We start from the raw sequence: 12,357 nt of genomic DNA, 5'->3' as shown, positions 1-12,357 counted from the left end.
CAGCTGTGGTTTTAACCAGGATCAGTTATTCAGATCATATCACTCTGTTGTATCCATTTCCCTGCCTGTTCCCAAGTGAAATTCAAAGTTCTGGCATTATCTTTAAAACTTCTACTGGTTTAGGACCAAAATGCCCGGAGGACTGTCGCCTCTTGCATTAGCCTTCTTGGCCACTCAGGTCATTGAGGAAGGGCCTTCTCAATGGCAGCAGGGTGCTGTGGGGGGAGGGGGACTGAAAGTGGCACCCAGAGCCCCAGAAGGTGCCCACCTGTGGTCTAGGTCATGGAGACGAGGGGGTTGTGCCAAAGGCTTAACAGAAAAGGTGGGTTTTAATTGAGGACCTGAAGGAACTAAAGGAGCTGCCATCATCACACAGGTGTTCTCCAAGCATATGGGAGGAAGAGACTTTCAAGCGTTGGCATGGGAGAAGCACAGATCATGGGCAGGGGATGGATCTGGATACAGAGGCATCACCGGGGCAAAGCCATGGAGGGCTTAGAAGGTGAGGATACGGAGCTTGTCCTGGGCCTGGAAGTGGACAGGAAGCCAGTGTGGGGATTTCAGGAGAGGGCGAGAGAGTGGCAAATTATTTTGGCAGCAGAGTGCTGTAATGCAGGAGTCCCCAGTGTGGCACCCTTGGGCGTCATGACACCTGTGGTGTCCAAAAGCACCCAAGAAGCTCTCCCCTCCCTGACTCCTCCAAAAATGTTGTTTGAAGAAGAACCTTGGAAAATATTAGGGTAGTCTTCTTTCTCTCCCTTTCTAGCCTTGCTCTTTCTCTCCCCTGTACCTCTTTGCCTTCCTGTTTCCCCCTCCACCTCTTTAGCTTACTGTTTCTCCCCCCAGCCTCTAGCCTTGCTCTTTCTCTACCCTTTTGCCTTGCTGTCCCCCCCCACCTCTTTAGCTCCGTTTCTCCCTCCCCAGCCTCCAGCCTCACTCTTTCTCTACCCCTTTGCCTTGCTGTTTCCTCCTCCACCTCTTTAGCTCACTGTTTCTCCCACCCAGCCTCTAGCCTCGCTCCTTCTCTACCCCTTTGCCTTGCTGTTTCCCCCTCCCTCCTAGCCTCTAGCTTCATTATTTCTCTCCCCACCTCTTTACCTTGCTGTTCTTCCCCCCTCCTGGCTTCTGGCCTCATTTAACTTGCTCTTTCTCTCCACTCCCCCTGTTTGCTTTGCTATTCCCCAGTCTATAGCCTCGCTATTTTTCTTCCCCACCCCTCTTCAGCTCTCTTTTGAGAACTGAACAGCCCCTTCAGAGCCTCTTCAGGCCCCTGCCGCAGCCATTATGCGAGCAGTGAATCGTTATGCTCTGTGTGAATCATTCTGTGGTGCTGCCCACAGCAGTTTCTCAAATGCCCAAATGTGCCCACAGGCCCAAAAAGGTTGGGGGCCCCTGCTGCGAGGAGGGGCCATGTTAGCAAAGTCGAGCTTCCGTGCTCGGAGGCAGTATATCAGGCTGCTGCTGGGAACTGCGCGCTTGCCTCGCTTCTAAGGTCCCCGTACACGATGTTGCGATATCTCACTTCGCGAAGTCCAGGAGAGAACAGCCGAGACAAATCTCTTCGCGCCCCGCGCCGGCGCTCCTTGCTGGGCGCGTGCGAACCCGAGAAGGCGGCTCGCTCTGCCCTCCCGCGAACGTCTCGGGCAGCTTCACCGCCCGCGCGTAACTTTCCGGCGCGGACCTGCCGGCTGGCGGAGGCGCCCACTCCCCCCCGCCTCCCGCGCGGAAAAGGCCAATGGGAGGCCGTGCCCCGCGTTCTTCCTTGGCGTGTCAAAAGGACAAGGCGGGATTAACGGGCCGCTCGTGAGAGGGGGGCGCGAGGGAGGGGCGGCGCCGAGCCGCTCCCGGAGTCAAACTTGGACGAGGCGGGGCCGCCCCGCGCGCTCCGGCGGCCGATGCCCGTCGCGCCGCTCGTGGGAAGCAGCGGCAGCATCAGCCGGCGCGGGGCTGCGGCCGCCCTGGGTCTGAGGCGCAGAACGGCGAGCCCGGCGGCGAAGCGGCCCGTCCCCGCCGCGCCCCGAGGAGTTCGCGGGACTCGGGCTTGGCTAGCCGGGCCCGCCCGCTCGTCCCCAGGGCGGGAGGAAGCCCCCGCATAATTCTGGCTGGAACCGTTAAGCGACGCGGGAAGGGGGCGGCTGGCAGCGGCGGGCAGGACGGCGGCTGCGTTGTTTGGAGGCAGGCGCGGAGGGCGAGAAGCGGGAGACCCCGAGCCGCCCCGGGGAGGCGCGCCGCCTCCGCTCCGTCTCCGGATCCCCGGCGCAGAGCCGCCCGGGCTCGCTCGCCATGACCGAAATCACCGAAAAGGAGAACGAGCCCCAGCACAGCTCGGGCGCGCCCCAGCAGACGCCGGCCCCCGTGTCCGGCCTCCAGGAGACGAAGGTGAGCGCCGCCGCGCGCCCCTCTCGCCGCCGCCTTCCTCGCCGAAGCGGCCCATGGGTGGGTGGGCGGGCGCGCGTTCTCCCGCCGCCGCCTCGTCCGGGGCGGCGTGCCCCTGCCTTCGCCCCCTTCCAGGATCGAGCGGGGAGCGAACACTATTATGTGTGTGTTGGGGGGGGGGGGGGGCTTCTCCGTTTTCGAAAGGCCCGCATCTCCACGCCGCCCGCCCCGCGAACAGGCGCGCACTAGCCTCGAGCGCGGGTGCCCGCCCGCCAGGCGCCCCCCATCTGGAGCTGTCGCCCCCCGCCCGCCCCGCCCCACGCCCTGCAGTAGCGAGCCCGTAGCCGCTAGTCGTAGTCTGTCACGTTGAGCGAGAGGGTCGCGTCCCGGTGCCGCCTCTCCCGGAAAAGCCACGGCTTGCTCTTCTGCGGCACCCGCTCTCTGCGGGTGGCGCTCCGGGGTTAGACCGGGCGGGATCGGCGGGGGTCGGGTGCTGCGCGCGGTGAGCGAGGCTTGGGACGGCTGCCCGTGGCCTGCATGCCCCGGCGGTGCGCGCCTGTGTTTGCGCTGGGCGTTTGAGTGCCGGCAGGCGATATAAAAGTCTAAGCGGTCTACACGTCGGTATGTCGAGTTACGTATCAAAGACCAAACTATAGGGTGGGAAGGGCGCGGTCCGTCGGTGCACGTCGCACCCCTTCACGCCATACGATTTGGCCTTTTAAATTCCGTTTGTCTCAATATCACCAGCGCTGTAAATGGATGGCATCTGGCATGCCCCACCGCAGTTCTCCCCCGCCCACCCCCATCACCTTTCATCTCGGGCGACCTCAGTCAGTGAAATGGCAAGCGGGGCTTTAAAAATCTGGCAATACATGCATGCCCGCGCAAATCTAGGATGTTACATGCCACGCGGCTGAGCCTTGTATGTTGAACAAAAATGCAGGGGGGGCGTGGAGATAAAGGACACGGCCACCACGTGTGTGTGTGTGTGTGTGTGAACTGGAGGGGGAGGGAATTCCAAAAGGTTACTAGAGTGGGAATCATAATAACATCTTAATTATTGGGGGGGGGGAGGAAGGATTTGGAAACCAGCAATTTAGCCTGGCGGGTCTGTATGTGTCTCACTGCAGCAGTGTGACTTATTAGCACATGCTTTAATTGCAGGCATTGCTGTTATAATAGTTGTGTTCTTTAGCAGCTGAAAGCCCAGAGGCGAGAAAGCCTTGAGATCAAATTTTGGAGGGGGAGAGGTGTGGAGAAGGATGGGGAAGAAAATTATTTTGCTAAATGTAGATTAAAAAAAAATTGCCTGCCTGGATCAGCATTCCCTTTGAACAGCTACCTGCTGGATGGTCCTAAGATGCCCACACGTAAGGGATTGTTGCTTGTCCCCCAGCATGTTCTTGTGTTCAGATAAATAAATACTGCCTCTGTGCATGGAGGCACCATTAGCTATTATGGCTAACGGCTTTATCTTCCATCCATAAAAAGTGTGTGTGTGGTTGCTCTAGTTTTTACTAAAGCTGAAAAGGCTTCTGATCAGATGTTCAGTGCTCACTTGGCAAAAGACGAATTGTCAGGTGTTGACTGGCCTAGAAGTTGTTTGCTCAGTTCTGGCAGCCCAGTTCTCTACTGCAGCTTCCCCCAACTTGGTGCCTTTCAAATGTGTTGGACTACAAATCCCAGCCAGCATGGCCATTTATGGCAGTTATTGTCCAGCACATCTGGAGAGCACCAGTTTGGGGAAAGTTTCTCTACACGCTGTCTGTTGTGTTTAGTGTGAAAAGGAACTCAGCACATGTTCAGAGAACTCTTCCTTTCTCTCTTATTGGATTCCTGAACCCTGACATTGAATATAGATTTTTGTTCTACAGCCTGGAGCATGGTGAGTCAAACAAAGCCCCACATCTACCCTATCAGACAGACTGGGGGAGAATCAGACCTCCAAGATGCTGATTTATTTCACCCCAGATGACAGCATTGCAAGCGTGGGCCTTGATGATGTAAAGCTGCAAATGCAGTACAGAATCCCCCACACTTTGTGTCAAAATTTGAGTTATGATGGAAGAAAAAAGAGGGAGGCTTTAAAACCTCTGATAATGGGAGTTTCACCCCCTCTCCAATTTGATACTAATTATGCATGAGCCAAGAAGAAGGGGAGTCCATGGTGTGTGGATTTACAGGGCTAGGTTTTCTGCCTGCTTTGATGTCAGTATATCTGCTGATGTCAACACTGTGACGTTGGCAGTCCACGGTCTAATATCTTGAGCGGGTTTAAAATCAAAGGCGACGAGCCGTTGCAGCTGCGATGCTGCAGTTTCCACCCTTGCCAAGTTCTTCTTACAACCAACACAGCATGTGTGTCTCACACAAACGCAACCAAACGTGTCACTACTTCATTCTGCAGTTCACTCACTAGGAAGTGGCGTCTGCGCGCGCGTGGGGGGGGGGGAGATGCAGCATTCTGCAGGTTCTTCATGTGGTGAGGTACTCCCAGATGGCTTTAAATCTGTGCACTGGCTGGCTGTTTACTCCTTTGTATTGTTCATCATTTGGCATTAATTTGTAAACCTTCATCTTGCTCACTGCTCCCTCTGTGACAGAGTCTGTCAGATGGGTCCCACCGTTGCTTCATTTTTGCACTGGAGTCTTCCCCCAAACTGGTGCCCTCCAAAAGCATTGGGGAACAGTTTCCACCATCCCCAGCTAATATGATTAATGGGGTAAGGCTGAAATGAAGGGGCAGGTTATACCTTATTTTATTTATTTATTTATTTATTTAAACTACTTGTATATCGCTTGATATCATAAGATCTCTAAGCGGTTTACATTTTAAAAATACAATATAAAAACCAGTATAAAAACATTATAAAATAATAGATACATTAAAGGTGCAATCCTATGCATGATTAGATAGAAAAAAGGCCTACAGCTCCCAGCATGTCCTCGCCAGCTGTGGCTGGCTGGGGAATGCTGGGAGTTGTAGAACTTTTTTTCTGTCTAATCATGCATAGGATTGCACCCTTAATGACTTATCGGCTTGACATATGAGATCTGTGATTAGGCTGTCCCATGACTTTGTTTTTAAAAAAATGGTGGCAGGGGAGTTAATAGCAGCAGTGGGTGAATCTGATCAGGACTGTGGCCCCTGGGAGCATTTTACAGCCCTTTCCCTCATGCCATTTCCCCAGCTAAATCCCACCCCTCTGGAAGCTACTATTTGCCTCACAGGGAAAAATTCACAGCTCCCCAGATATCTCATTCTACATTCGAACCAGGCAGCATTACAGTGGGAAAACAGCATAGGAGGGAATGTTGTCCCTCACACAGTGCCATGGTCCTGATCTGAGTTTTCCCATGCACATGTGTGCACAGCTGTGCTTTTTAAAAGACGCATGGTGCGCACAGCTGTGCTTTTTAAAAGACGCACAGAGAGCTACCAGGCCATGTTTAGTTGTGCCCTGAGTTGCCCAAGGCAAGAGTCATTCTGCCTCTTGAGTATCCTTGAACTGAGCCTGTGTTGGTTTGTTTAAAACATTTGTATCCTGCCCTATATCATTAAGATCTCGGAGTGCTGTACAGGTAAAATCAATTTAAACTGTATAAAACGGTAAATAATTTAAACAGCTAAAAGCATATTAAACCATTAAACAAGCTAATACCAATTAAAAAATCTAAAACAATAAGCCAGTTAAAACTGTGCAACTTTAGGGAATTCAGTTATTCCTCAAAGGCTTTGGTAAAATGCCGTGTTTTAACTTGGCACTGAAGTGAAACCAGTGTCTGTGCCAGTCGGGCCTCCAAGGGGCGGGCATTCCACAACCGGCGTGCCACTGAACAGGAGGCCCCCTCCCGTGTCCCACCACAGTGTATCTCTCGCACTGGTGGGATGCAGAGAAGGGCCCCTCCAACAGATCTCAGTCCTTGGGCAGGCATATATCGGGAGAGGCGCTTCCTCAGATATCGAGGTCCCAAGCCGCTTAGGGCTTTAAATGTCATGACCAGGACCTTGAATTCCATCTTGAAGCGTATTGGCAGCTAGTGCAATTCCTTTAAAACTGGTGTTATTTGATCTTTACGAGATGTTCCAGTCAGCAGTCTAGCTGCTGCATTTTGCACTAGCTGCAACTTCTGAGTCGTCTTCAAGGGCAGCCCCACGTAAAGTGCATTGCCGTAGTCTAATTGGGAAGTTTCCAGTGCATGTACTATCCTGGCTAGGTTATCCCTGTCCAGGAAAGGCTGTAGCTGGTGGATCAGCTGAAGCTGGCCCCAAGTACTCTGGGTCACGGAGTCCACCTGGGGCTCCAGTGACTGGAATGGATCTAGTAGTACTCCCAAGCAACACACCTGCCCCTTCGGGGGGAGTGCAACCCCATCCAGGACAGGTTGCTTACCCAATTCCTGGACTCGAGAACCACCAATCCACAGAGCATCTGTCTTGTCAAGATTTAGCTTTGGTTCATTGGCCCTCATCCAGCCCATTACAGCCTCCAGGCACTGGTCCAGCACCTTCGCCACCTCAGCTGACTCTGGCGACAAGGAGCTGTTTTTATGTTGACTCCCCACTGAATGTGTGAGCTGTCTTCATCGGGGAAGTGTTGTGTTTGAGGTGATGTCAGATGATATGAAAATTCTATCTGTGGTGACTGATGTGTGATGGTTTATTCACACACGCAAGTCGTCACTTGATCCTAGTGTCAAAGAGTGACAAAGAAGCATGTGTGAACAGGCCTGAGACATCTTAAGGGTATGCCCACGAAGTCTGAATCTATTTTGTAGGATGTGCATTACACAGGTACATGCTTCAAGGAGCCCAGATGGCTTCAGGTTTCTTGCCATCTCGTGTGTGAAATCAGAAACAGCCTGAGAGACTTTTGCAGCCTCACACAGCACAGTTTGCGAGGTGTACCCCAGGATCCTTGACATTTAATTGGCATCCAAAGAACTACTGCTGTCCTGAGAAGCTACTGAGAAGCATTTCCCTGCAGCTGGGTTTAAGAGCTTCTAGAGATTCCTCAGGTGCCTCCAAACTAACTCTGAAGCGCTCTTTGCTCACTTGCAGGAAGCAAAACTGGCAGAAATGGCATCTGTTGGATGGAGATAGTAGGGGAAAGAATCCTGTCTCAAACCCTCAATAGCTGCTGCTGGTCAGGCTGATTCTAGACTCTGGAAAGCCCCCCACCCCGCCCCTTTAGATGGCCACGTGGATTACTTAAGTTGTGAAGCACACAACTAACGTTTCTCTTCTAACCCCTGCCCGTTCCATGTGTTACAACTGCTTCTACATTCCTGATATATTAGAGCAAAAAAAAAAACAAAATGAGGGAGAGGGAGAGAGAGAGAGAGAGAAATACTCTGAACACATGCAGCTTCACCTTTTAAATTCATAATCTGTTTCATTTTGTGCTTGTAGGGTCAGAAGGGTGGTCACTTATGCCTCACAAAAAAAGAGGAAATGCTTCACCAAAAAAAGAGCAAAAAAAGAACAGCGATTTACCTAAAGCATGCATATGATAATTTCCAAGTATACAGGGTGTTTCAAAATGATGGACCCAATTTCAAAGCGGTATATTTCATGATGGCAACATGTTACAATTACACCAAACGTTACAAACGGTTTAATGAGTTATCAAGTTTTACTAACCACTTTATAAATGGTCTATGTGCCCTCCACCTGCTGTATTTTTCAATATTGAGATGATAGTTGAATTTGTCCCAAACGCCTTTCAAAGTGTCGTCTTCCACTGAAGTCACCGCTGCCGTGATTCTGTTTTTGAGGTCATCCAGATTAGTTGCTAATGGTGGCACAAAAACACGTTCTTTGATGTATCCCCACAAGAAAAAGTCACAGGGTGTAATGTCTGGAGATCTTGGGGGCCAAGAGTGTAGTGCCAAGTCTTGGGGTCTTGCTGAACTGCAGAATGCAAAATGCCTTGCGTTGCGGGGTCGCCATCTTGCAAATGTCTGAGGCTAGGGGCTGTTTGTGCGCTGAGAGAGGCATCTAGCGGTAATCATTTGAAACTCCATGCCCCACCCTTTCAAGTGGTAAGAGTTTAATTCGTGGGCGGTTTGTGGTTGCAGAGATATAGCGATTTCAAATCGGGTTCATCATTTTGAAACTCCCTGTATATGCACATTTAGAAATAATTCCTGTAATTTACATGGAAATAAAATCCACCTCACCATAGGGAGTGGGGAAGACTTGTGTGCTTGCTCAGTCTGCTGCCCAGGCACTAATTGCTGATGGGCAACCTCAGGTCCTGACGCTCCATTCTTATGGTTCTTTACCTTTAAACCAGACCTGGGCTGGGCAGCACCTGAGACTCGCAGTCCAGAACACCCAAAGGGTGCCAGTTTGGGATAGCTATATAAAGGTAAAAGGTAAAGGTGTCCCCAGCCAGTTGTGTCCGACTCCAGGGTGCGGTGCTCATCCCCGTTTCTAAGCCGAAGAGCCAGCGCTGTCCGAAGACGCTTCCGTGGTCATGTGGCCGGCATGACTCAACACCGAGGTGCACGGAACGCTGTTACCTTTCCCGCCGAGGCAGTACCTATTTATCTACTTGCAATTTCTTGCTTTTGAACTGCTAGGTTGGCAGAAGCTGGGACTGAAGACGGGAGCTCACTCCGTCACGCAGCACTCAGGTCTCGAACTGCTGTCCTGCCGACCTTCCAGTCTGCAGTTCATCTTAACCACTAAGCCACCTCGGCCCCTCATAGCTATATACTGATAGCTAATTCTCCAAGTGTGGATACTGATCTAACTAAAAGAGCACCATCCACACATAAGAGGGAAGTAACAGCAGCCTCAGGAAGAGCCCAAGAAGTACAAAAAATCTTGGCCGGGGGTGTTAAATGAAGTGGGGAATACACACACAGCCCAGTAAGGACTGAGCATACACAGTGGCCATGGAATTCTGACTGACTGTTGGGAGGGAGAACTGGGAGGGACAATGGGATGGAAATGCAATGCAATGGACTGTCCTGGAAAGGGCTGCCCAGACAGCTTTGGCTATTGGGTGATATAGAAACATAATAAATGAAGTGAAATGACATGAATGGCTGGCTGGCTGAGTCTTGAACAGGAGCACTCCACACTGCGTAATTTTGTTGCTGGCCCCACTTGCATTTTGTGCATATTTAAAAGCATGCCCTGCTTTTTGGCTTTCAAGGGGGTTAAATACATTTTAAAACAGCACTGAACAGAATATTTAATCTCCCAGTGCATCTGCGTGTATTACTTACAGCAGGGGGCCCCAAGGGGGCACCCGTGAGCTCCTCTAAAGGTGCTCATGAAGGGGTCCCAATGCGGTGCCTGCAGGCACCTGCAAAACGTTATTTTTTTCTATTCTTTAAAATATGCATACATGGATTTCTATATATCTACAGCAATGAATACATATGAATGCATACAACTTTCTAGAAATTATACATAGGCTTCAACAAAAGTGGACCAGATATCCAGATAAGAATCCATTTGAAGGTGGCGTCTAGATGCCACCTGTTCAAATACTGAAAATGTTGTAAGGTCCTCAATCCATTGCATTATAGGAAGTGAGTGTTTATCCTTCCCATGTTGCAGTATCAGTCTTTTAGCTGTCAAAAGGGTGCAGAGAATCCATTGACGCTGACCATTTGTTAATTTCCATAGAGCAGGTAAATAATTCAAAAGTGCGTGTATATCAGTGAATATTAAAGACTGCTCCAGTACAAAAATTTTCTGTGTGATAACCTCCCTGCAAAAAGAAGCAATTACTGGACACTGCCAGAATATACATTTAAAAGAAGCATTAGCTGTATTGCACTGCCAGCAATTAGCTGAATTAGACAAATCCCTTATTGAAGAGGCATTGCGGTGTGCAATAGACATGAAGCAAACATTTTTGCTGAATAGGACACAGCCTAAGATCCATAGATGTGTAAGGTAGACACCAAAACTGCAATCCACTGATTAGGCATTTTGTGGTGGTGCCCACAGCAGTTTCTCAAATCCCGGAAGGTGCCCATGCAGACCCCTGACTTACAGAATAGCCGCAAACCCAAACAGAATGATGTAATGATTAGTGGACTAGGGCTGAGGAGACCCAGTTTCAAATCCCCACTCAACCATGAAGCTCTCTGGGTAACCATGGACCAGTTATTTGCTCTCAACCTAACCTACCTCACAGGGTTGTTGTGAGAATACAATGCCGTGTGGGAGGGTGACACCATGTATGCTGCCCTGAATGCCTTGGAGGAAGGGTGGGCTATACGTACAATAAATAATAGTAAATGTTGCTGGATGTGTTTGTTTATTATCTGGTATAGCGAGAGGGGGATGGAAGGGAAGCAGCTTGCTGGTATTTTGTGTCCATGGGAGTGCATTGACATGCATGTGTAAAAATGCATCCCTGCCCCCTCCCATTTCAGAGATTTAGCTTCTATGGGGAATGGGGTGAAACTTGGAAGAACTGTAGTGGACAAGCGTATATACTAATACTATTTTCAAAAGGCATCTCTCGTATTTCCCCAAAGGCAAACCAGGGATAAAAGATGGGCCATGTTTTGTATGATTCATATATCCCAAGGAATAGGGCTTTCACTGTTCAACAGGGGCAGCTGGCACACCTGAAACCAGCCTCAACCCCAAACCACTATATGTTACATTTTTGCCTTGCTAGGCTAATAATCACCATGAATAATAACGAACCACAGCCGCCCTCCCCCCTTCCACCTCATCTCAATAAGATCTTTCCCTTTTTAAGACCTTTTGTAGCTTGCCCTGGATTCAGGTTGCAGCGCCTTTTAAGGGAGCTTTTTTTTTTTTTTTATGGCCAAGCAGGCAAAGGGGAGGCACAATTGGCCACCCCGATTGATCCCATCTCCAGGGGAAGCAGCTCAGCCTCTCCACTGCTAAAAATGTTTTCTAGCCAACATTGCTGATTTTGTTGTTGGTTATATATTTACAGGCTTCCTCTTCCTGCTTTAAAAAAGGTGTTTTGTTTTTTAAGTGGGGGAGGAACAAGCAAATCCTCTACTTCTCCCCTCTTCCTTGTGCTAAGTTAAGGCCAAAGTGTCTCTGCAGGAAAAGGCATCATACGTCAAGGTCCTGCATGTTTATGATGTGTAAGGGAAATCTTTCTGTGGTCTTTACTGCAGCTCTTGAGCCAGCAGAACAGGCACGAGAGGTTTCTGCTGATCTGTAGGTTGGAAAAAAGATTTATAAATGAAAGCCTTTAATTTAAAATTCACAAGCAATTGCTGTCGTTGGTCAATTTCTAAGTGGAGACGCTCTTGAGCTTAAGCCTATGCTAGAATCGGAGAATGTTTTGGTTGCTTAGTGGTGACAGAGCTATGCTTTGCTCATGCTCAGGGATACTCCCTTATTCTGAGGATATGAATTTGCCTTATATGGAGTTTTCAGGGTTCCCCTTATGACCTGGACCCCCTGAGCAACTCCTTAAGGATCTCTTGCCTCCTTAAGAGTCCCTCCTTCCTTCCGTTAAACTTCCCCTTCCCAGTAACGTGGGGTTTTGACTACAGACTTGGGGCGATGGGCACTTCAGACACCTGGGTGTTAACCACAACAGTTTACTGGTAAATTAAAGCAGGAAAATTACAACTAAAGGTATTTACAGAATAGAGCTGAGTGATACAAGAGGCATTAAGAGAAAATGAAAGTTGCAGAAACTCAAGTCCCTCTACCGTAGCTGCACTTAGACATCTCTAGGCTGCTTCTTCCTGCTCTCTCCTCAGGCTCTGGTCTTCCTCTCTCTCTGGTCTTCCTCTCCCTTTTTATCCCCTCTTTCCCCACAACTGAAAGCACTGTTTCAACCCTGGAGAAATGAAACCTAACTCGGGAAAATGAAACCAACCAGGGAAATGAAACTACTCCACTCAGGGTTGCCCCCTCCCAACAAAATACCCCAGGCCTCTAGGCCTGACTTCTTCTTTTCCTTGCCTCCGCGGGCCTCACACCTTCACTGGAGTCAAATACAGCCAGTC

The 12,357-nt window shown here is 50.0% G+C and overlaps 1 protein-coding gene across 1 annotated transcript in view; it reads left to right on the top strand.

Annotated features, from left to right (window-relative positions):
• The first annotated feature begins 1,799 nt into the window (after nucleotides 1–1,799).
• STAC2 (SH3 and cysteine rich domain 2) overlaps nucleotides 1,800–12,357 on the top strand; it is a 51,888-nt gene continuing 41,330 nt past the window's right edge. The window contains exon 1 of the mRNA XM_084804494.1: nucleotides 1,800–2,379. Coding sequence (XP_084660620.1) covers nucleotides 2,284–2,379 — 96 coding nt within the window. The 5' untranslated portion in view covers nucleotides 1,800–2,283. The remainder of the gene's footprint in view (nucleotides 2,380–12,357) is intronic.

The sequence above is a fragment of the Heloderma suspectum genome, chromosome 6 (genome assembly GCF_057233095.1).
Source record: "Heloderma suspectum isolate Gila_16-S chromosome 6, 16-S_ref, whole genome shotgun sequence".
Lineage (NCBI taxonomy): Eukaryota > Metazoa > Chordata > Lepidosauria > Squamata > Helodermatidae > Heloderma > Heloderma suspectum.
The sequence above is the reverse complement of the archived record's forward strand: the minus strand, read 5'-3'. Positions and strand labels throughout refer to the sequence as shown.